The following is a 24,577-nucleotide window of genomic DNA, read 5'->3' as shown; positions in this document are numbered from 1 at the left end:
AATTGGCACCTTTACCGTATTTCTGAAATCGGCAACACAGTTCTTATTGTCCTAGGTAACCTTAAAGAATTTCTTTCTGAAGGTACAGTTTTCACCAGTCACATTAATGAAAGTCTTTTTGCTGCATGCACACATCATGGCCTTTGGAAATCACACCCCACAGAACTCTTTTGCCCTTTTGAAGTGAGAACATCTTTATTATTCAAGCCCCGGGGGAATTTTGGCTTACTGTGTCCTTTCCAGACTTGTGAGAAAAAATCTATGCCGAGAAAGAGCAGTGGTTTTCATTGAAGCCAGAGAGTACCTATCAACACTAAAGGGAGTCGTAAACTATTGGGAGACTAAACAACTTGGACTAAAATAACATTGACATTCAGGCGGAGACAGTCAGGAATGATTTAGGGTCAGAGGTTGGAGGGTCACCACGAGAAACTGTTCAAGATTTACTAACATCCCAAGGTCAGTGGGTGGAAATTCTTAATCAGCAATCCACTGATATGAATCTATTTGGACTAAAATTATATTTTATACTATGCATATAAATTTTGGGTTTGCAACATGTGTAGGTTTTTAATAAACTGAATTTTTTTAAGATTTTATTTATTTATCTTTAGAGGGGAAGGGAAGGAGAGAGGGAGAGAAATATCAATGTATGGTTGCCTCTCATGAGTCCCCTGCTGGGAACTGGCCTGCAACCCAGGTATGTGCCCTGACAGGGAATCGAACTGTGATCGTGTGGTTCGCAGGCCCGCGCTTGATCCGCTGAGCTACACCAGCCAGGGCTAAACTGAATTTTTAAAAAATTGCTTGATTTTCTAAATAAGTCACCAAGTAACTATTTTGATTGTTTCCTCAATTAATTTTACGGGTAAAGTTCAGACAAAAATCTCAAAAACCACCTCTAAGTCTCAGTTTTTGGAAATGTTTTAACGCAAAGGTGGATTCTTTTGGGTTTCTATTATTCAACTTTGGGGATTTTTTTTTCTGTTCTTTTATCAGATTTCCCAAAGTACTTACTATTTAAGTTGGATAAGCCAGTACTGCAGACTTCCCAGTGCAATTTCCACTGCTGACAAATGACCTTAAAATCCTACTGACCTGGAAATCTGTGTGAAACCAATAGGTAGGTGTTTCTTTAAACTATAATAGATTATGTAAGAAACTCTACAACACAAATATGCCTAGAAAAACTAACAGAAACATGTCCTGGTGTAAACAAGAGTTACCTTTGGGTGGTGACATAATGGATGACTTCTTTTTCCTTTTCCTTCTTACTGTCTACTTTAAACGATGAATGTATATTGCTTTTACAATAAAGAAGCTTCACTCTTGAAAAAGCAGTTGTAGAGAATAGTATCCACCTGTGTGAAACGGGATCTCAAGTAAACATGCAGGTGACAGGATGCTAAGCAGGGACACGTCGGCATAAGCAACTCCGAGAGGTTGTTTCCAATCCCATTTTCCCCATGACAGTGCTGAACAATGACACAGCTGTCATTGCCACTTTTTCTTCTATCTCTGTGACAGATAATCTGACTTATATCCTCTTTCAAAGATGGTGATATTTTCACATCAGGTTGGGGGAAAATTGTGAGACCTTATGATAACTTTGCTGGGACAGATAATAAAAGAGAAAAAGCTTGATTTTATCATAGAGTCCTGATTCTAGGCCTTAATGATAATTGCATGGTTTTGGACAAGTTGCTGAATCTCTGTGAATCCCATGACCTCATCTGTAAGCTGAGAATAATAATTACAACCTCACAAGTTGGATAATATATGTAAAGTATTTGGTATGATGCATAGTATGTAATGTGGATGTTTAATAGATTGTTAATATTTTCCTACTAATAATAACAGTGCTGATGGAATATTACTCAGCCATAAAAATAATGAAAGGTTGCCATTTGTGACAACATGAATGGACTAGAGGGTATTATGCTAAATGAAATGAGTCAGACTGAGAAAGACAAATACCATATCGTTTCACTTATATGTAGGCTCTAAAAAACAAAATAAATGAACAAACAAAACAGAACTGAACTCGTAGATACGGAGGACATTTTTGATGGTTGCCAGATGGGAGGCAGGTTGGGTGAGTGGGTGGAAAAGGAAAGGAAAGGGATTAAGGTATAAAACCTGCCAGTTATAAAAACAATCCTAGGGATATAAAGTACAGCAAAAAGAATATAGTCAGTACAATTGTAATAACTGTGTGTGGTTCTAGATGGGCGCCAGACTTACCAGGGTGACCACTTCCTAAGGTGTATAAATGTCTAATCACTGTGTTACACACCTGAAACCAATGTACTTATTGTATATCAACTGTAATAAAAAATTTTAATTAAAAAAAAGAAAAATGTAGCCCTCGCTGCTGTGGCTCAGTGGATTGAGTGCTGGCCTTCAAACCAAAGGGTCGTCAGTTCCATTCCCAGTCAGGGCACATGCCTGGGTTGCAGGCCAGGTCCCCAGTGGAGGCCACGTGAGAGGCAACCACACATTGGTGTTTCTCTCCCTCTCTTTCTCCCTCTCTTTTCCTCTCTCTAAAAGTATACAAATAAAATATTTTAAGAAATGATTTAAAAAAAAATATATAATAGTGTTTCTATTGGAGAACTTAGGCAAATCAGATTTTTGACTATGTTCTGAACATTTATATGATCACAGAGGAACATGGTTGTAAATATATTTGCCCTTTAAAATTAATTTTTCCCTATATACTCATAATAATATTAACCCAAATATTGTTTGTAATATCCTTAGATGTTTTATCACTTAAAAACGTGAAGGAAATATTTCCAAAAATTCTCGGCCACAAAATGGGGTGATGTTTAACAGAGAACAGCCTTGTGGTCTCAGAGCACCTTACATGTTAAGGGACAGCTCGACAAGCCATCATAGGGGTTGACACAGTCTCCGTCACCTTGATACTTTTCTTGTAGGACGATGCAGTCAATGAAAGTCATTATCTTTCTTGGATAGGAATGTGATGCTTTAATGGGGTCTGACCTCTAGTCTGATAAGTTTCTCTTCTTGTTTTTTGGTTTTTTTTTTTAGAGTCTTGAAGTATAACTAAGGACAGACCACCACTGGGCACAAACATCACCAACTCGCGTGGTTATGGAGATGGTCTGTCTGATGCTGACAATGTCTCTAGTTCTTTGACAACGGCCGAGCAACCATGGGGTCCAGTGGACTTGGGAAAGCAGCAACATTAGACGAACTGCTGAGCACTTGCATTGAGATGTTCGGTAGGATCCTTTTTTCCCCTTCATGTATCTTGGTACTATCACTCCCTTTTGTTCAAAGGCAAGTGCTGCTGTAGAACAGAATTCAATCTTCATATCTCGGTGTTATTTAAGGCCTCTTTGACTGGCCCCAGTCTGTCTCCCCAGTACCAGTGCTCTCTGCATTTCCTTCCCTTTACTGCCCACAACTAATAATAATACACTAGCCGGACTGTCCACTTAATGTTTCTGGAACATTCCCGGCATCTCTCTACCTGCATGCCTTTTTCACACCCCGTTCACTGTACTTCTGCTTCAGGGCTCATATCAGATGTCATCTCCAATGTTCATAATGAGATTCCCAATCTCCCCTGTCACAAATGTTCCCTCCGCCCTTCCAGAGTCCTTTGTAACTTTCTGATGGCACATGGTTATGCTGCTGTGATCATTTCTTGGTCTTTGGCTTAGACAGGTGTGGGTTACACAACCTGCTGCATTCTATATTTGCATGCATGTCTTATATCTCCTACTAGGTTATAGACTTTACAGCTATCTGCTTGTGTTATTTATGTGTCTGCCTCAGCATCTTGGATTATTTCTTGCACACACACAGTTACACGGGAGTTGTTTGTTGAATTGGTTTTGCAGGAAGGGTTAAGTCAGAGTAGGGTTGCCAGATAGAATACAGGATGATCAGTCCAATTTGAGTTTCAGATAGACCACATTTTTAGTATAAGTGTGTCCTAAATAATGCATGGAATATACTTACACTAGAAAAGTATTAGTTGTTTACTTGAATTCAAATGGAACTAAGCATCTTGAATTTTTATTCGCTAAATTCTGTCACCCTTAATCCAGAGGAAGTGTGAAACTTACTCACTTAACTTGCAAGAAAATACCAGCAGAAATAGGAGGAAAATGATAATGAAGTCTGTGAGAAATTTTTGACACTAATGTTTCTCTACTGATATTAGAAAAAGAGCAGAGCAGTGCTGTTCCTTCCTCACCCCTCATTTTGTTTTATTTTTTAACAGATGATAATGGAGAGCTGAATAATAGTTGTTTGCCAAGAATAGTTCTACTGATGCACCGATGGTATTTATCTTCCACCGAATTGGCAGAAAAACTTCTCTGCATATATCTTTTCAACTACTGTGTAATTTTTACAATCATAAATCAAGTTCTATATTTATGCAGATAGAGTATCTAACCAAAGCCAGTAAATTAAGATGAATAAATAATCTTCCTTCAGTTATTCAACTGTTGTATAAATATATTTAGATATCTAGACAAACCATCTGGCCGATGGGCCAGATAGCTGACTATCCATCTGGCTGTTTTCACTCTACTTAAAAGTAGTTGCTAGATTAAGACGAATCAGGAGCCGCAGGCTGAGTGTCTCTAACCTGTCCTGCATATTTCTGCTGTTAGTCCAATAAAAGAATATTTAACACCAATTCGGGGCCTAATTCATTCCTTTTAGAATGGCAAAATGGTGGGCCTGGAGGATATGAGTTAGACATTTAAAATGCCAGCCAAATAATGTGATCTGGCTCAGGTACAAACACCACCTAAGTTTTTTTTATCTGCCCTTAACTGGCAAGACACAAAGAACATTCTAGCAGATTTATTATAATTTGTGGATGGATGTTAATTTTAGATTTCTGTCTGACATATGAGAGAAAAGCTAAAAACCCCATTCTATATGAGCTTTTAGCAGTTCCCCAACGTTGTACATAATGTGGTCCTAAAAGGTGGTTGAAAGCCAAATGACCGAAAATGGAAAATAGTATCACATTTGTTAGGAGGTTTCATTGCCCAGTATCTGATGTTTACTCTATAGTTGCTAATGTTGGCTCCTACAGTCTGTGCCCACTCCAAGCCCAGGAGGCCCTCGCAGATGAGTGAGAAACTGTACAGGGTGGGAGAGCTAGAGACGGTGTGGGCCCAGGGAGTGTTGTTGGGGCCAAGTGGGGCTTCCACCCACTCACTTCAAGCTTCCTCTGCTTTCTACTTCTTCCCCCCATCCCCCCATGACCTCCGGGCAGAGGGTGATGACAGAGAGGGGAAGGGGACATTCACCCTGAACAGAGGTCCCTGGAAGGGAGCCAGATCCCGTTCCCCAGGGGTCCCGGGGTCCCACGGGTCCCACTATTGAGGGTAGTGCACACAGGGAAGGATGGATGGGATTGACTCAGTCTGGTCCCTGCTCAGAATCCAAACACTGTCCAAAGAATGTGCCCCAAACTGCATTCTCATCATTAGTATGTCTGCTGACAATATGAAACACAAATTAAAGTGGATATTTAGACAGGTAAAGTCTAATATCTGAAAGTACGGATTGTATAATAGTTGAAACTGCCTATGAATTGAGGTTTCTTTAGATATTCCTCCCTTTAGACCATTTGCTACTGAGTACCAGAGTGCCTGGCCTATAGTAGGACTTTAGTACCTATTTGTTGAAAAGAGTAAAATAGATGAGAATAAATTGCAACACAACCTGTGTATTAATATACCAGCAAATGACAGTTTCAAATATTAAAGGAATTAGAGCACACATATAAGGCATTCATTCTAAATACAAAAAGGAATTTTGGCTAAAATGGTGCTTCTATGCACTACCAATTTTAAGTTATCTCTAGCTGGTAGTGTGTTTGTAATTACAGTTGACAGTCAACACTTGGTAAGTGCTCAGGAAAGTCAAAAAGTTTTGTAAGTGGCTTCTCTTCCTTACCAAAACGGGACAGCCCGGGGCAGTAGATTATTCAGTGTGGACGTCATCAGGACCCACACCTCTCCCTGTTCGCACATCCACACAACCCAGTGTCCCCACTATGGCCCTCTTATTGGAAATCCATCTACGCTGATCAAACAGCTTCAGGTAAATGTGGAGGAAACCGAGTGCAAGGATTTTTTCTTTAACTAGTGTACGTATCAAAATGCCAGTGGAGAAAGCTGTGATGAATTTCGATTAAAGATCTGCTACTTCATGAGGTAAATATACTTACAAATTTAATTTTCTGGTGCTTTCTGTTTCTCAAATGGTTGTTGCTTCCCTTTTCCCCAAGCAGCAGGCCTGGTTTGACAATAGAACCAATTCAGATTCCATTTGATTGGTTTTGCTGAAATTGGCCCTCTTCTGATTTGGGGAGTAGAATTTCTCTTTCTTTGGGACTAGAGTTCAAGCAGTGGTCAATGTGATTAGGGAGTGAAACCAGCTGTTAGAGTAAATTCTTTCCTTCCATCATCTCACCATACATATTCCCACCTACTTGCCATGAGTTGAAAGAAGGGTTTCCTTCTGGAGAGAGTGGGAAAGGGAGGCTGAGTGTGGGAGTGGATGTGGGTCCCTGACTGAAGGGAAACAGTGAGACTCAGAGTGATGGGTGGGGGATGGGAGATTGCTAATTGGTGCATGGTCCTTGGTTGTTTGTTAAATTTAATCTTTGAAGTGATACTACAGCTTACAGAGGGGTCCATCTTAAAATCCAGTTGTCAAAAATATTTGATGCCTTTCAGGTACTGGATTCTGAAATTTCCTGCGGAGTTTAATTTGGACCTTGGGTTGATCCGTATGACTGAAGAATTCCGAGAAGTAGCTAGCCAACTCGGATATGAAAAACACATCAGCCTCATCGACATTTCCAGCATGTAAGAGTGGCTCAAGCTTCAAATAGGATGAGTCTGCTGTTTGGGGGAGGGAGTAGTGATGAGCCCGCTAGACCTCCATCCATACCATGTCAGAATCAATCGGTGCTTCTTGGAGAAAGTCTTACTGCAATGAGCACCATGGCACATAAATCCATCTCTCCAGGCTTCAATTTGTTTGTTACTATCCCCATTTATTTAAATGGGGATAGTAGCTTTGTCACAGGGTTACCATGGGCATCCGGTAAGCACATAAGGTAGCATGTGAAAGCCTTTGGCACATAATAGATGCTCAGGATGCTCAGTATTTACTGAAATCTAGTTAATGTCTCCTATGCCCTTGCCACTCACAGGGTGGTCTAAGGATAGCACGGCACCACCTGGGAGCTCAGCAGAAATTTGGACTCTCAGGCCCCACCCTAGGCCTGTTGAATTGGAAACTGCCTTTTAATAAGATTCCCAGATGAGTCATAAGCTCATTCAAGTTCAAGAAGCCCTATTCCATGGTGCATCTGAGGCCATCCTGAGGATGTACAAATGTTGATCATGGTTGTGCCGTGGATTAATTAGCCCTTTTGTGAGGAACATGGTGCTAATTTGGCTAGCATTTTATATCATCTAGTTAACTTTGCACAGAGAAAACTATTTAATGACCCTAAGTATGGGTTTCCATCTTGCGAATACATGCTCTGGTGTCCTAGGCATTCTTACTCTAGCCAATTTTCTAGAATAGTTCTTCAAGAATGATTAACAGTGAGTGATCCAGGAATCATAAGTGATGTTGTTAAAAGTACAGATTATTCAGGTTCATTCCCAGTAAATCAGAATCACTAGAAGTGAGGTCCAGGCCTCTGTGTTTATAACAGAATTTTCAGATTATCCATTTCTTGCTGAAGTAGGAGAACCACCAGTTTCTAGTGGTTCCTAGGTGCCTTAAATCACTATCTATATATTGATAAACTCTCAAGTTTATATACCCATCCCTGACCTCTTCCTTATGATCCAAATCTTACTGGCCACAAGAATAATCAAGTAAGAGATTCTAAATGGATCAGTGCAAACCCACCCTGTCTGGAAAAACAACTTGAAGTTTATAGTCTATTGGCGATGGGTCAGTGGTTTTCTCTTCAAATATGCAAGACAGGGCGTATATTTAGCGCAAGCCCCTGGAGGCAGGCCAAGAGTTACAAAGTCAGTAGGTTAATAACTTCCATTGAGTGAAACAAGCTTTCAGCAAACTGACCAGACTCCCTGTTCGTTTATAGACCTTCCTATGATTGGATGAGAAGAGTCACGCAGAGGAAAAAAGTATCCAAGAAGGGAAAGGCCTGTCTGCTGTTCGACCATCTGGAGCCCATTGAATTGGCTGAGCACCTCACTTTTCTGGAGCATAAATCTTTTAGAAGGATCTCAGTAAGAAATTTGACGTTTATTCTTCCAAGGATAACAACCACCATGCCAACTTTCCCAAGAGCTGCGTTTTCATTCTCTGAAGTGTTGGCAGCCTCTGCCACTGCGCTCCATTGGAAAAGTGCCCTTAATTCACGGGAACAATCCCTTTCAACCAAAACCAAATATTATCCTGTCTTTATAGTATGGCTCAGGAGGTACATTTCTGTTGCTGTATTTTCAATGGCCCCTTTCATCGGATTAAAGCGCGATTTTCTGAGTCCGCGGTGGAGGTTTCACCGTTCCAGGTTTATTTAGCTCTGTTGACCTCTCCCAAGTGAACGTGTTTCGCTAGGTGCTTTGTTTGGGGGGAAGAAACATTTATTTGGGCTGGGATTTGTATCAATGCCTACTTATGGGTGTAGGTTGAAAATAGGAATTGTAGGCTTTGAGGGGAATCTCAACATCAAAATGTTTGTTCCCAGGGATGGAGATTCTGAATTAAATTTTCTTCCCTACTGTGTCTTTGATAGCATTCCTTCTCCAGTCCCTTTTCTTCCTTCTGACCGAGGTCCCTTGCTAGCTGCCTACTCACTGCCCGCTTGTTACGATCATCTTCCCACAATGGTCCACAAGCAGCCTGTGCCCTTCTCTCGTCAAGCCCTGGGGCTGTCACTGCTCCTTCTTGCCCAAGATGCCAGGGAGTGGATTGCATTATTCCTCGCAGAGAAGAACTTGAGGCTACAAGTATGGATTTCTCAAAGACGGGTGCTTTTCACTAAGTGATCGTACTCGGGGAGGCCCTCGCTGACTCCCCACAGTGGACTATGGCAGGGACCCCGCTCCACTCCTTATAAGATAGAAGGCTCGTATGTATTTGACGACATCCGTGCTGACGTCCTGAAAGTATGCCTGTTGACTAAAGAGCTGTCTCACTTCAAGTGCTGTGTTTTTTAAAACAACTTGATAAATGTGGAATCCTTGTATTTCTATTCATTTCCTGTTTTTTAACGTATGCCATTGTATTTCAAACTTGCCTGACCCTTGGAATCACCAGTTGTGGTTCTTCCTCTGAAGATACTGACCCTCCAGGTCTGGGGTCTTCCCAGAACCCACCGTTTTCACCAATGCCCTAGGTGGATGTTGGGCATTGGTGAATGCCCAACTTACTCCTTCCTCGCCCCACCAGCATTGCCTTGTGTAATAAGTGTATGTCTCTCTTGGGGAGTAAAATGCAGCAAAATAACGTGCTAGAGGTACGTTTAAACTTATAAGATGCCACTAAACTGTGAAATGAAGAAACTGTTAAGCTGTGATGAAACGATATCTCACCTCTTTCATGCGACATTCTAATTTCTGATTTTGCAATTACTTCATTATAATTCAGACTCTCTGAATCTTCTTTCACTAGTTCACTGATTACCAAAGCTATGTCATCCATGGCTGTCTGGAGAACAACCCAACCTTGGAAAGATCTATTGCTTTATTTAATGGAATCTCTAAGTGGGTCCAGTTGATGGTTCTTAGCAAACCAACCCCCCAGCAAAGGGCAGAAGTCATCACAAAGTTTATCAATGTTGCCAAGGTATGTATTAGATGGGGGCCGAGGGGATTCTTAAAGTATTTTAGATGTTTACTCCCTCTACTGAGAAAGGTCATTGAGGAAAGGTCACTGGGAAAGGACAATTAAACTACTCATAAATGTGTAATGAATAAATCTCTCATGCAAGTTTACTTTTAGTTGGCATACCTAAAGGTACTTAATGTAGCTATTTTTCTGTGAAATGATTGATATGTTTTTCTAGTTGATTTTATTTGCATTTCATGTTAAACTGATATTATTTTTTCTAGATCCTCCTTGTTATTAAATTACATATATATCAATACATTCAGAAAGCTCAGAATAATTCAAAAATTGTTACAAAGTATTAATGTTAACATTTTTTTTATTGCAGAAGCTCCTTCAGCTCAAAAATTTTAACACCCTGATGGCAGTGGTGGGGGGCCTCAGTCACAGTTCCATTTCACGCCTCAAAGAGACCCACTCTCACCTGTCCTCAGAAGTCACAAAGGTACCGTGGGCTGGATCCTAATCCCAAGTAAAAAGTTCCCTTGTAAACTGTTCCAGGGTAAGAGGCACGTCACGACTGTCACTCAGAGGGGGAAGCTGTCTTCTTAGACAACGGGAGCTTACACGTGGGGGGCGGAGTAGAAAGGGAGTAGACACGCCCCCTAGAAAATGGGATGGAGGTGGCAGCAAGTGTCCCAGTAAGAGCCCCTTGATCACCACTGCACAGTGTGGTTGTAAATGTTCAACAAGTGTGTCTTTGGTGCTTCCTGTGTGACAGGCACTGCAATATGCACGGGCAATATGCACGGGCTTGTATAAGGCAAACAAGACAGAAGTCTTTCCTATCCTCCCTCCCTCAAATGACGTCACAGAACACCTGCTCTATTCATGGCACTGGGGTCGACTCCGCAGAAGATACAAGGGAAGGGGCCTCATAGCGAACTTCCTTAGATTTATCACTGATTTGTCAAGAATAAAAGTATACATATATATTTTTTAAAATGGTCATTTCCCAAATCAATATTTATTTTTCTTTTAAATTATTTTTCTTTTCAGTAATATTTTTCCTTACTGCACAAAAAGAAGCATTTTGTCCTTATGAGAAGATTTTCTAGTAAGAGTATGCTTTGCTGTGTCAGTAAGGACAATTTCAGCTGTTTTTTTAAGACTCTTGAAATTGCCTAAACAATAAGGAAACAGATCATCTTCCCACATACCTGGAAGTCCAGAGGCAGGGCTGCTTCAGGCATGGTCTGATCAGAGCTCTGCCTCAGTTGCTCTGCCTTCCTCTGGGTATCAGTTTTTGTTTTGTTTCATCAGACTGGTTTCCCTCTTGATTGGACTACCTGCAGAAAATTATGCTTTCTTGTTCATGAAAGGTAGGGACAGAGAAAACTTCTCTCTTCATCCCTCTCCCTATAGCATTAAATACCTTTTTTTTAAAGACAGACTGGACCATCTCAAGTAACATGCCCACTCCTGGATCAGTAACAGTTGCCAGAGAAATACAATGTACTGATAGGCTTAACTCTGTGTTTCTGAACCAATCATGAACCAGAGGTCTGGAATGAGGATGATGGGAAATCAGAACCCATTCTTGGACGTAGGGATGGGAACAGCTCCATCTGAGTTATATGGGCTGCTTCAGGAAAGAGTAGACTGATCAAAATTAGGGTCTATTCGGAAGGTCTGGTTGCTGTTAGGCAGCCACCAATAACGTGTCCATATAAACAGGAGGATGTAAACCACAGAAGCATTGCTGTTTGACCTCAAACACTGCACTCCTTCCAAGTATAATGGGGTTCAGTATGGGTTTCGTTTTCCTTTAGCTTTGTACTGAATTTCAAGTAAAGAGCAAGACACATTTTAAATGTCAAGAAGAATATGAATTCTACAGAGGCTCAAAGAGGCTTGGAACCACCCGTGTGTCTTAGAAAATTACTTATTTGAACTCCTCTTTCTGATAGAAAAGGAAACTGAGGCCCTACAAAGTGAAGTGACTTACTCAAGTTCACCCTCCAGTTAGTGGCAGAGATCAAAACCACAGCTGTCTCAACACCTCAGGGTGACTTTTCCTACCCCATAGTGTCCCAGATTAACCTTCAAGAAATACCTCCAATGCAACTCTCTTGGAATAACTAGGGCATTTTAATACACTACATACTTAAATATAATACAATATATGCATGTATTTGTGGACTGTAACGGTTTCATTAATTGCAAAATACTTAAATACACCTGATATTAGTTAGGCAGAGGTGTGGGCTATTTGTGAGCCATACCAGAATGGAACAGGCTGTCTAACCCATAGCCAGGCCTAGTACATGTTTCTTTCTTTTTCCTGTTCAATATTTCCTTGCAACAACATTAGTGCAACTGATACTTCTCTCAGTAGCCGAGGAATTTCCTAGACACACACATGGCAGGCTTGGGGGTGGGCAGATGGGGCGGCTGTCTGAAAATTCTTCTTTTTCATCTGTTCCCAGAACTGGAATGAAATGACAGAGCTCGTCTCCTCCAACGGCAATTACTGCAATTACCGCAAGGCCTTTGCCGACTGCGATGGCTTCAAAATCCCCATCCTTGGCGTGCACTTGAAAGACTTGATAGCAGTCCATGTCATTTTCCCAGACTGGACGGAGGAGAACAAAGTGAACATTGTGAAAATGCACCAGCTCTCCGTCACCCTGAGTGAACTAGTCTCCCTGCAGAACGCCTCCCACCACTTAGAGCCCAACATGGACTTGATCAACCTGCTTACGGTGAGTCCCAGGGACTGGGGTTTGTGCCCACGATTCTTCTGCACCTCATGTCCCAGGCAATGCAAAAGGATCCGTGCCTGCAGTTCATGGGGGCATAGGGAGGGGCCTGCATTCAGGGTCAGTAGGTGAGGAGAAATCTCAAAGGCTGTGGGGAGGGGACCCCATACCCATAACCATGTGACTTAAGACTCTAATGTTAGAGCAAAGAAATGTCCCTTTGCTTTGAGGAGCCCAGTTTTCACCCCTGCAGCTCCAGTTTCTAAAGTTCTTAGAGAGGCCCTCCAGAGCTGTCTCCGGTCCCTTACTCTCCTCATCACACTCTTGTAATTAATCACCTCCTCCTGTATGTCCTCAACTCATCTGCTTCTCTTCATCTTCACTGCATGGCTGTTGTGGAGGCCCGGAGTGGCGCAAGGGCCCCCGTTGTGATCTGTCCCTCACCCCCAGCCTCTCCACACCCCGGGACTCAGTGCCTAGCCTGGCACGGAGGCCTTTTAGGACTCACTTTCTGACCCTCCAGCTGGCCTTGCTGGTCATCGCCCGGTCCCACATCACAGCTGCCTTTGAGGGTCAGTGGACTTCTTCTACTTTGCACCACCAACTGCTGCCTTCTGCTTCCTGGTCTTGCACTTTCTTGGAAAATCTCTCACCTCCCCACCCCTGGGACTGGCCCCAATTCAAAAGCTTCTGTCTTTCTGGAGCATTCTCTGTTCCCCTCCAAAGCACTAGGTGCATCCGTCACATGTGTTGCCTTTGCACTCCGTGCCTTCTTACTGTAGGAAATGTCACTGGGCAGGAGATTTTTTTCTTTCTGTTACCTGACTTATACATCACATGCCCAGCACCTCTCACAAAACGTGGCCTATTTAGGTGCTCAATAGGTGAATTAAATGCTGTACTTAGGAAGGATGGAGGTCAGACAGAAGTTTGCCTATCATTCATATTTTGGGGCAGTTGTGACACACACCTTTAGCTGGTGTGCAGATCCTAGCACCTTTAGACACAACAAGTGTATGGAAGATAACTTGTCCCATTGGCTACCTCTTGGTCAGGGGGCTGAAGCAGAACCAGATTCCCTCGCCCTCGCTTAACAAGCGGAGAAGCAGCTTCCCTGTTTAGGTTTATAGCACCGGAGACTTGGCTGCCACACTGAATTGACCCCTTTCCTTTCATGACCCTGGAAAATAAAAACAGCACCCTATCTGAAACTCCTGGAGCCTATCTCCCCCAGGCCCGTCACACTGGAATCGAGTGTGGTTCCTAGTCCTTCCCACTAACTAACTGTTCCTAGAGCATGTAACTATTTACCAAAGGAGAGAGACCCTCCGTGTACAAAATGACGCCATCTACACCCTTAGTATAAAGCAGAAGTAGCCAACACACAGAAACACGAATCTCTTGGGGCCAAGTTTATGTGACAAGCAATAAACACACAAACATTCTCTATTGGGGGTGGGGGAAACCTTGCAATAATCCAGGCACCTGTATTCATTAATCATTTGCCATGTAAATCTGTTTCCATGAATAAGTGCCCGGACTGGCAGCTTGAAAGAGACTACAAACCCACAAACACAGGTGATGTCTGCAGAGCAGCCTAGTTTCACATGTCCATGGCCAGGCGGCCTTCACGGTGTGGAGGAGAAGGTCACAGAGCAGAGGGTGACACAAGATAATTCCTTACCCTGACCAGAGATAGTGATGGAGTAGGGAAATGATTTCTGAGTTATACGTGCAGCAAGCAACATCAGTATAGGTCTTTAGAGAAATGTTGAAGGATGTGTGAATGAAACTTTTGGGATGCAAATCGACACTCTGAACTACAGAAATAAAAGCTAAGAAAGAACTCCTCTTGCTGGGAAGAAAAGAAAAAAGGGAAAGGTGCCAGCCCATTCTCTCTGTCTCACATGGAAGGAAACTCTAGATGCCACCACACACGATGATTAGTAATGGCTGTGTCACCTAGCACTGTGTGGCGGCAAGCTCCTACCTAGAAGGAAGATCTCACTTTGAGCCCCGCCTCCACAATTACTAACTTTGTCTCCTTACTAACAAGCCTTGACCTTGGATTTTTCCAAAAGGATTTGGGGCTCATTGTGAGGTCTCTTCCAGCTCTAAACTTCTAGGACCCTAGGTGTGAAGAATGGTGGAATCTTGAGAATAAGGAACCAAGTGTCAATGTGATTGCAGCCCCCGGAGACTCATTAGGACAGCATCGTCCTTTATATGAACACAGGTCACCAGGCCAGTTTCTGTTTAAAGCAAAGATGCTTCCTCTCTCTTCACAACCAAGGAGAAAGTCCAATGCACTGGGATTTACATTCATTCTTCTTGGCCACAGGCAGATTAACCTCCCCAGAATGAGGATCAAGGATGTTCCCATGAGGTGTCTGCTAGAGCCCAGCTGGCATTTCATGACACACCTACAGTGTGTGGGAGTAAAACTGGTGGGAGTAAAACTGCAGGATTCACTGCAGTGACCCAAATGTATGCAAGGATGTCTGTAAGACCATCATTTAAAGGGTGATTCATTTTGCCCTGAGACTCTAGATTAAGTTTCTGCCTGAAGTGACTGTTTGCATGGCCGACATATGATTGAGAGCCCTGGAAGATAGAAAATGAAAAGTCTTGAACTAATCAACAATTACCAAATGCCTACTCGGTGCACCAGGCTGCAGAGTGATGCATGAACTTACTGTGATAATTGATTACAGTTCTCACAGCACTTTTCACGTACATTTTCTTGGTAGATTCTCACAGGCACTCTGTAATGTAGCGCCTGGGCCGGACGGAGAGTGTAACATCACCCCTGACCCTTCCTATTTTACTAACGAAGAAGCAGATTTGTAAATGACAAAAGGCTAGTAAATGGCAAAGCTTTAAATCCCAGCTTGGGTCTCTCTCCCTCTCTCTCTCTTTCTCAGACAAATACTCTGTAACGTGGCAATACTGTTGGCATTTATTTTGTTTTGCGCCTGTAAAAATTAAGTCATCTCTCTCTCCTCCTTCATGGCTGTATGCAGAAGGATGTGCTTGCAGAACAAAAGCTGTGAGGGCAGGGGCCACATGAACCAGTTTTGTCACCGTCCCTCCAGCCCTTGACTGGCCCCGTGCACACGTAGGGAGGAGGCCCTCGCCAATGACCTGTTGTGGTACAGATCATTCTCTTCAGGAAGGATCTGGAGAAGACAATTTTTAAAAAATTGTGATCCCAAGTCACATACCAGGAGCTTTGAAAGCTCCTTGGTTCATGCATACAAAATGATCTGATTCTTTTCATGATATTTTTAGATCTATCAGTTACTTTTACCATTTTGAGTATATGCAAATAACTGGAAAGCCCCTGTATTTTTTTACAGTCTCATAAAAAAATAGAAGAATAACTGCAAAAATGGGGAGTGGAGATAGTGTGATGACCAAGTGTGTTTTCTGTGACAATTCCCCACTCCAGGCCACACAGGTGGTAATGTCTGCAAGGAATCCACAAGCCACCTTTGCCAGTAGGCTTGGGTGTAAATGCAGCAATTTGGAACAGCAACTGAGAACATTTTTTCAGAAACAACCCAATTGAAAGATGTGAGACACCAGCAAATATGCTTGAAATCCCATTGGTGAGCTGCCTGTATTACAAAAAGGAGATAGGAGGTCGGACAGGTCATTTTGTGCAGGGCCGTAAAGCCCAGAGGAGCTCACAAAGAGCAAGTGGGATTGTGACTGGGAAAGCAGAGCGTGGACAGGGTGGGGGGACCCAGAGCATGGCCCCCTGTTCATTGACGAGCCCGGTGGTGCTGGCTGCTGCACTGACTAGAAACCCAACCCTGCCGTCCTCGTCATGTGACCCTCTGAACAAACCCCACGGGACACACATTAGCTCATTTAATCTTCGCCACAGACCTAGGAGGGAGCTATTATTTACCAGTCCCACTTTACAGATCAGGAGACTGCGACTCAAGCAGGTTGACAACTTGCCCAGGTTCCCAGCAGCACTGATAGATGGAGAGCAAACACTGAGAGGAAATCAAAACATTTCCATCATGGGCTCAAATATCTGCCTATTTCACGTAGGAACATACACGAGGAGGTCCTGTGACTTTTCCTGTGACCTCCCCTCTGTAGTGAGTGGCTTACTTGCATTTCTGGTTGGATGTCTGGTACTGCTGTTGACTCTGGGAGATGCTGGTGCCAGTCCTTACAGGCCGAGTCAGGAGGACAGGAACGTGCTCATCAAAGTCCAGATGAACTCTTCTTAAAAAAATAGTTTAATTATTTAATTTATTTTGTAAAATGACAGTTTGCATTCAATATTATTTTGTGTTAGTTTCGGGTGTACAGTGTAGTGTTTAAATAGTCATATACTTTGCAAAGTGTTCCCCCTGATATTTCCAGTACCCAGCAGGCACCATACATAGTCACTGCAATGTTATTGACTGTATAACTCTTCACAACAATTCAGAAGGAAGGTGTCGCTCGGTTTCCCTTCCACGTATGGAGCATCTGCAGTAGAAGGCAGCAGGCTGTGACAGTGACGCCAGAGGTGGAAGAGCCAGGTGCACTGCCTGCTTTCATGAGGCTTAGGGACTGGCAGAGTCTCCTCGTGTGGAACTGACCGACTGGTGAGCACCTGCCCTCGGCAGGTGTGTTTTATTGGGCTCACATAGAATTATAAATTTTTTGTGACTAGTGCCAGCGTTCAAAAATTGGGATAGTCATATAAAATTTCAGGTTTTTGACTTCTTTTAGCCAATCAGAAGACGACAATTGTCGCACTGACAACAGTTTGCCCCAGCTCTGTTGTGGCAGGGCCCCATTCATCAGAGACCACACCATTGCCTATTGCTCCCCTGTCCCAGAGATCCATGGTCAGATTCCACTCATTAACACAAATGTTCCTTGTTGTCTACCTAACAAGAACTGCCCCCCAAGTCAATTACATCGGCAAAGACCTGTTTTTCAAATAAGACATTGTTACATCAACATCGCCATCAAAATATTCCTTTCGGGATCACCCAAGTTGAGTCATGAAATTTTCTGGGTTATTAAAGATGGTTGGCCCATCCTGTGCAATGTATCTAAATTGAATTATGGTACCAGGTAAAATTATAGATGGGAATGAGGCTTGTGGATCATCCATTATCACGTGTAATCAGTAAACTATTGAATGTCCTCTTGAAAAAAAAAATCCCTTTCAGGTATCCCACTGAACTCTTTTATATAATGGCTGGTTTCTTAAGGCATTAGTTTGTGACGGGAATGGTTCCCTCCACAAAGGGCAAAGCCCATAGAGGTAAGAGTGGCTGCTGTTCAGGTGAAGTTGGGTACAGGGCACACCCTCTGGGAGCCGGACTTTCGTGATCGGAAACCATGCTGGGGCAAGTCTATAGGAAAGTCAATTTTCTATTATGTTCAGGAAAAACCTTGAAGTTACGAAGTCTAGATAAAGCAATGCATGACCTGATATATGAAATTCTTTTTTTAAAGATTTTATTTATTTTTAGACAGAGGGAAAGGTAGGGAGAAGGAGAGGGAGAGAAATATTGATTGGTTGCCTCTCTCAAACCCCCAACTGGGGACCTGGCCTGCAACCCAGGCATGTGCCCTGACTGGGAATTGAACCAGCAACCTTTTTTGGTTCCTGGGATGGCACCCAACCCACTGAACCACACCAGTCATGGCTGGTATATGAAATCCTTCATTTAAATGTATTTAGTAGCTAGAACAACGACTAGAATGGTCCCTGGCACATATTAAGTGATTGAGAAATAGTTGTTGACCGAATGAATGAATGAAAAATGACAGTTTATAATGTCAAATTGTTTTTTATTTTTTAATGTCAACCTCACCTACATATAGGACCCCCTTCCAAAAAAAAAAGAACTGTAACTCATCTTCATGTTGGAGATCCCCCAGGGGTGTCCAAACTTTTGGTGTCTCTGGGCCACGCCGGAAGAACAAGATAAATCCTTGAAAGACATTTTTTTGCTTCTGGATTTCTTCTTCCTCCTCCTTTCTCTCCCCATCACTCCACACCCATACACATTAAGCTGTTATTTTTAGGCAAAATATGTTGGAGAAAGTTTTCCATGTCTCGGTGATCGAAGAAAGAACAGGCATTTGATTATCTTCAATGTTGATGAAATGGGGTGATTCGTCGAGTGTCCTAACATTGAAGGGCATGGGTGAGAATTTTCCAGGCTTATTTTAAGGCTCATGACTCTCCTGTTTCAGGTGAATGGGACTGTGCGTTTCAGGTTTTCTCCATGTCATTCATCATTGTCCTTGCCTACCCTGATCTTTCTCTCCCTCTTTCTGTGTCCATGTCAGCCCAGTAGGTCTCAAGTCATTTAAGTTGCTGTATGAATCAGTCCTGATCATTTCTGTCTTCAGTGGTTGCCACACAGAATGATAATATTAGCAATAATAGCTATATTAATAGCAATGACATTAACAATACTAAATTACATTTCTTAGATTCTACCATGTCCCAGGTCCTCTGTGAGGCACTTTACATGCATTATTCCATTTGATCCTGATAAAAATCCAGTTCAGTAGGGACTTTTATGATGATGCCCATTTTACAGATGTGGAAGACAATTCTCCGGAGGAAACACTTGAGTCAAGGTCACAGAGCTAACTGGTGGCAGGCTCAGCATTTGAACTCAGATCCCCCCAACTCCGAACCCCTCCCTCATGCTTCCCTCTGCCTCCCTGAATGATTGTTCCTATTTATTCCAGTAAACTGGCAGGCCCTTGAGGGTAGGAATGCTTTTATACGTTTTTACATCACCAAGACTTAGCACAATGCTTTAAAAATAATGGAAACTTAGTCATTTCTCCTGTTCTTCAATCAACCCTCTAAGAAAGAATTGGTTACATTCACAGCTCTTACGCCACCACGCATTTGCTGCTGCTTTTTGATATTGGGGATGCCTTACCTCTAGCTCAGGGCTCAGTACTTAGAAGCTGCTCGACGGGTATTACTGAGGAATTGAGTCAGTGGTCTTGTTGATGCTGGTGACTTCAGGAGGTCTAACTTTTTCTCTCCTTCATTTCATTTTCCACCTCTGTTTGCCATCTTTGTACCGTTCTGCCTTCACTCACATTATCAGACATTGGCTAACACATTCAGTTTGGAGAGTGTGTCATCAGTTCAAGTAAATAAATAAATACGAGCCAACGTAATTATTGATCCGTTCTAATTTGTTGTAGCTTTCACTGGACCTCTATCACACAGAAGATGATATTTATAAACTGTCACTGGTGCTGGAGCCTAGAAATTCTAAATCGGTAGGTACCGTTTTTTCTCCGAGGATCAGCCCCAAACCCTGTCGTTCGTCATTTACAGTAATTGGCTGTTGTGGTGGTGCTTTTGTGACCTAAAGATTGACAATTTGAAAAATCTGTATTATTCCCTTTTTAGCAATGAAACAGCTTAGCCCTGGCAGTTAGAGAATTATTTCTTTGCATAGACTAATAGAGAAGAATATCCCTTGCAATTACTGTATTTTACTATGGCTCTTCTATGGGTTGTGTTGTCTCTGAAAACTTGCCTACATATAGGACCAAAAAAAAAAAAAGAACTGTAACTCATCTTCACGTTAGAGATCACCCAGGGGTGTCCAAACTTTTGGTGTCTCTGGGCCACGCTGGAAGAAAAAGAATTGTCTTTGGCCACCTATTAAATACATTGCGACATATAATCGCAAAAAAAGAAATCTCAGAATTTTTTCAGTAAACTTACGATTTTGCGTAGGGCCGCATTCACAGCCACCCTAAGCCACATGTGGCCTGTGGGCCACAGGTTGGGCACCCCTGACCTTTCCAGCCTCTTTAAAAAATACTATTTAACATAAAATTAGATTTAATAAATTTTAAAGACCCTGATCACAATTCATAAATTTCTCTACTAATGATTGATCCAGCTAGGAATTTTAATATTACATGAGATAGTGTCTTACTTAATCCATGGCTGACTCTTTATTAAAGAAACATTATGTAATGAGACTGAGGGGAATGCATTCCCGAATACGCACTGCTCATCAGTTTACTATATCTTAGTGTACTAAGTGCAAGTGTACACTAAGTACTCTCTGCAAGTGTACTATATCTTAGGTATATTTTGCAGTAACAAAAAAAATACCTGCATGAATTTGAAATTTACAAGGAGGGTGAGGTGTGCATGTTGAAGGAAAAAGTGTCTATGTTTGCTTCTTATGCTCATATCGTGAGATCAGTTTTTTTACAAAAGTCTATGCTTATCTCCCCGTCAGCTGAGCTCTGTGGCACATTGCCAGCAACTCTAGACCCTAGGTCTGTCCCTCTGTTAACACTTACCAGGATTCTGCACCATGAGACAGCAAGAGGCAGAATGACCCTGAGTGCCATTCTCTGGCACCGGGAGGGCAGGAGCACGAGTCTGAGTCAGCTGACCTGGTAGCATCTGTTCTTAAAATAGTGAGTGTGGTGGTTCCATCAGCGAGTTCACCTCCTGCCAGTCCTCAGAATGGGGACAGAAGGGAGCAGTGTGGGAACATAGAGCAGAGACAAAGGGAAGAGTGGAGACCCAGACTCTTGAAAGTTATCATGACTAAGAGAGAGCTAGAGAAAAAGGCAAAGCTATTGGAGGGGGAAAGGAAAGCAATTTGTAAGCTCTGCCCTCATTGGAGAGCTTCGATGAGGTGAAACTGGCCGTGGCGTGGTTGGCTATGTTGCACATGTGCACAGGGCATTTCCACATCGGACAGCTTCCTTTACCTGTAACTAGATACCTTCATTGCTATTTGTTAGTCAATGCATGCCTGGCAGGGCATCATTATGTTACCTCATTAGCTCTGTTAAGGAAACTGAGTCTGGTGGGCATAGGTCTCCAGGAAGTGGGAGAACTGGGATTTGGCCTTAAGCCTGTCTGCAACACCTGTGTCCTCTGCAGAGCATTGCCCGTCACTTTCCCACACCCCCTTGTGGGAGCAGGGTCGGCTCGACCATTTTAGCACACTTGCCTGATCTGCACTCTTTAGATTTACTTAAGTTTATTTTCAGGATAAATTTTTCCCAATTAGGGAAGTTTGGCAAAAACAGAAAAGTCATCTTATTTTTTTTTTGTAAAAATGCAAACTTTGAAAGCCCCTCTCAAGTGCTAAAATCCTGTGAGTCTCTGAAACACATCTCACAACCTCCTCCTGTCTCTTGTCTTCGTGGATGCCGTGTTATATGGGGCTCAGTGTCTGCCGTGTGCCTATCACCGGGGAGCAAGGGGCAATCAGGATTACATTGTCCAGGGCCTGTAGCTTCAGTGTGCTTACCTTTGGTGCCGGCCGACCTCACCTAAACGGTCAGTCCCACTGCGAACTTTTTATAGCGTGTTCACAGTAGTTCCCATAAACTGCCTCACTAGTGCTTCATGTTTTACTTTCTGTCTCAGAGTTTTCACATGATCCGGAGGTCAAACAAAATACTCAACAGTCTCTCTTACAAAATAGTTTAAGTCCAAACAACATCATAAATATTTATGTTCTAACAACTTAGTACCCAAATGAAAAAAATAATACAGATGTGTTGAAATTAAAATATTCTCTATTTCATTATTAAATAACCACAGTTACTAATACATGTGTGTGCTTATTAGGCACTGGGCAATTTCATTTTTGAGATAAATAAATAGATAGATAGATAGAAATAATAAATAATAATGAAGGTTTTATTATTTATTTTCAGAGAGAGAGGGGAAAGGAAGGAGAAAGAGAGAGAGAGAAACACTGATGTGTGAGAGAAACATGAATCGGTTGCCTCTTGCACTCCCCCAACTGGGGACTTGGCCCGCAACCCAGGCGTGTGCCCTGACAGGGATCAAACCGGAGACCCTTAGGTTCACATGCTGACGTTTTGTCCACTGAAGCACACCAGTCAGGGCAGCACTGGACAATTTCTTAAATCTTGGAATTGGATTGGATACTGCCAACCTTATTTCTTGTTCCACATGAATTTTTTGCTTCAGAAATATATGACATCATTAAAAGAAATGTAGCACTATCTGATGGGTGGCTGGTGAGCTACTTCAGGCTGGCAGTTTATGCGGGTCTGACAAATACCGGCTATTGCTGCATTTCCCCTGGAAGTCTGCAATATTTTTGGTGCCTCCCTAAGTTCTCTGAGGTGCTCTGGGCAGGGTACCTTGCTGTATATTTTGGGAACCATAGGTTTACCCTTCATCATTTCAGCAAAATGGAACTGTATTTTAAAAAATATTTAGTATATTTGATTGATTATGCTATAACAGATGTCCCAATTTCTTCTCCCCCTTATCCCCTCTCTGTCCTGCACGCCCCCCCCTCTAGCATCCCCCCATGTTAGTTCATGTCCATGGGCTGTAGTATAAGTTCTTTGGCTTCTCCATTCCCTACACTGTTCTTAATGTCCCTGTCTGTGTTATGCCTACCAATCATGCTTCTTATTCCCTGTCCCTTTTCCCCCACTCTCCCCCCTTCCCTTCCCCACTGATAACCCTCCAGGTGATCTCCATTTCTCTAATTCGGTTCCTGTTCTAGTTGCCTGCTTAGTGTTTGTTTTTGGTGTTTTAGGTTCAGTTGTTGATAATTATGAGTTTGTTGGCATTTTACTATTCAGCGTTTTTGATCTTCTATTTCTTAGATAAGTCCCTCTAACATTTCACGTGATAAGTGCTCGAACTCCTTTAACTTGACCTTATCTGGGAAGCATTCTATCTGCCCCTCCAGCAAAATGGAAATCTTGGTAGAAAGCGCCCTAATGTGTGCAGACGTTTGTGAACGTGGCCCTATCCGGGTGGCAGATAATTTGGGGTCCTTTTGGATGCCAGCAACACCCACCTCACAGAATTTTAAGGGCTTAAATTAGTACAGTGGCTCCTCAATTCCTCTCGCAAAAATGTTTATTCCTAATTTAGCATCAAATAAAGAAAACACCTGTTGACACCGGTTTGCGTGCGTACAGCAGCCCAAACATTTACATTAGGCAGGGCCCCAGGGAGAGCATCCAAAGTAAACAGCACTCTTGGCCGCTCCCCTGTCAGGGGTGTGTTGTTCACTTGTGTTGTGTTGTGCTTTGTCACCGACATCTTCACATCAGTAAGTGAAAATGTCTTGCAAGAATGTGGAAAAACCTGTGTTGGAAGCAATTTCACCAAAGAGGGCTAGAGAGACCTAATAATTAGACAATCAGAAGTGATTAAATGTGTTCAGAGAGACGCCGATATAAGGACATAGAGTTGGCGGGACACTGGTAACCATTTACTGCACACACTTACTAATTTATCACTAATGCCAAATATTAAAGAATGAGGTACCTGGTGTTGTATATTTTTTCTATTGTACAAAAATCTGTATGGATTGGTATGTAGGGGTTTAAGGATGTTTTAGTAATATTTGGGAAACTTGGATAGGACTTTTGCATGGGCTGGGAGAGCAATTACTTTTTTCCACTTAAAATAATAGAATCTAGGTCGTTGCTTAAAAAGCACACTATTCCAACATGCATTTATTAGATTTCATTGACAAAAGGTGTTTGTTTTCAAAGCATTGGAGCGCTACCTACATGTGCATTTTTACTGAGATCATTAATATGCAAAATGCATGTCTTTCTTGGTGTTCCTGGTCCTAATTGTTCAAGGTTCCAGATAAAGCTGAAAAATGTGTGTGCTTTCTGTCAGCAGCCTACCTCCCCTACGACACCCACCAAGCCCGTGGTGCCCCTGGAGTGGGCATCGGGAGTGGTGCCGAAGCCAGACCCCACAGTCATCAACAAGCACATAAGGAAATTAGTTGAGGTAAGTGGTTGCAGGAACATTAAAAGTGAGCACTATAAGGCCCCTTTCTCTTTCCAGAATATTCTTTGCTTGCCCAGAAATCAGATGGAGTCCATGAAAAGAGCCCTTGGCAGGTAGGAGCAATTTAGCAGACTGGGCATCAGCCTCTGAGGCAGAATGTCCAAAACAGGCCCCATTTGCCTGTCTG

General features: G+C 42.6%; 1 protein-coding gene across 7 annotated transcripts in view; it reads left to right on the top strand.

Annotated features, from left to right (window-relative positions):
- The window catches only part of RASGRP3 (RAS guanyl releasing protein 3), a 106,855-nt gene that overhangs the window by 64,331 nt on the left and 17,947 nt on the right, over positions 1-24,577 (top strand). For 5 of the 7 annotated variants that reach the window (XM_037066584.1, XM_037066589.1, XM_037066582.1 and 2 more), the window contains 10 exons: positions 3,058-3,251; positions 4,262-4,364; positions 6,159-6,221; positions 6,747-6,878; positions 8,141-8,288; positions 9,676-9,849; positions 10,220-10,336; positions 12,321-12,596; positions 19,800-19,877; positions 24,274-24,390. In XM_037066584.1, the coding sequence (XP_036922479.1) occupies positions 3,182-3,251; positions 4,262-4,364; positions 6,159-6,221; positions 6,747-6,878; positions 8,141-8,288; positions 9,676-9,849; positions 10,220-10,336; positions 12,321-12,596; positions 19,800-19,877; positions 24,274-24,390 (1,278 nt within the window). In that variant the 5' untranslated portion in view covers positions 3,058-3,181. Of the gene's footprint in view, positions 1-999; positions 1,124-3,057; positions 3,252-4,261; positions 4,365-6,158; positions 6,222-6,746; positions 6,879-8,140; positions 8,289-9,675; positions 9,850-10,219; positions 10,337-12,320; positions 12,597-19,799; positions 19,878-24,273; positions 24,391-24,577 lie in introns of all 7 variants that reach the window. The other 2 variants (XM_037066583.1, XM_037066588.1) reach the window with 2 other exon arrangements.

The sequence above is a fragment of the Sturnira hondurensis genome, unplaced genomic scaffold, assembly GCF_014824575.4.
Source record: "Sturnira hondurensis isolate 20B ecotype Veracruz unplaced genomic scaffold, ASM1482457v3 Scaffold0016663, whole genome shotgun sequence".
NCBI lineage: Eukaryota > Metazoa > Chordata > Mammalia > Chiroptera > Phyllostomidae > Sturnira > Sturnira hondurensis.
Note: the sequence above shows the minus strand (reverse complement) of the source record. Positions and strands in the feature narration are given on the sequence as shown.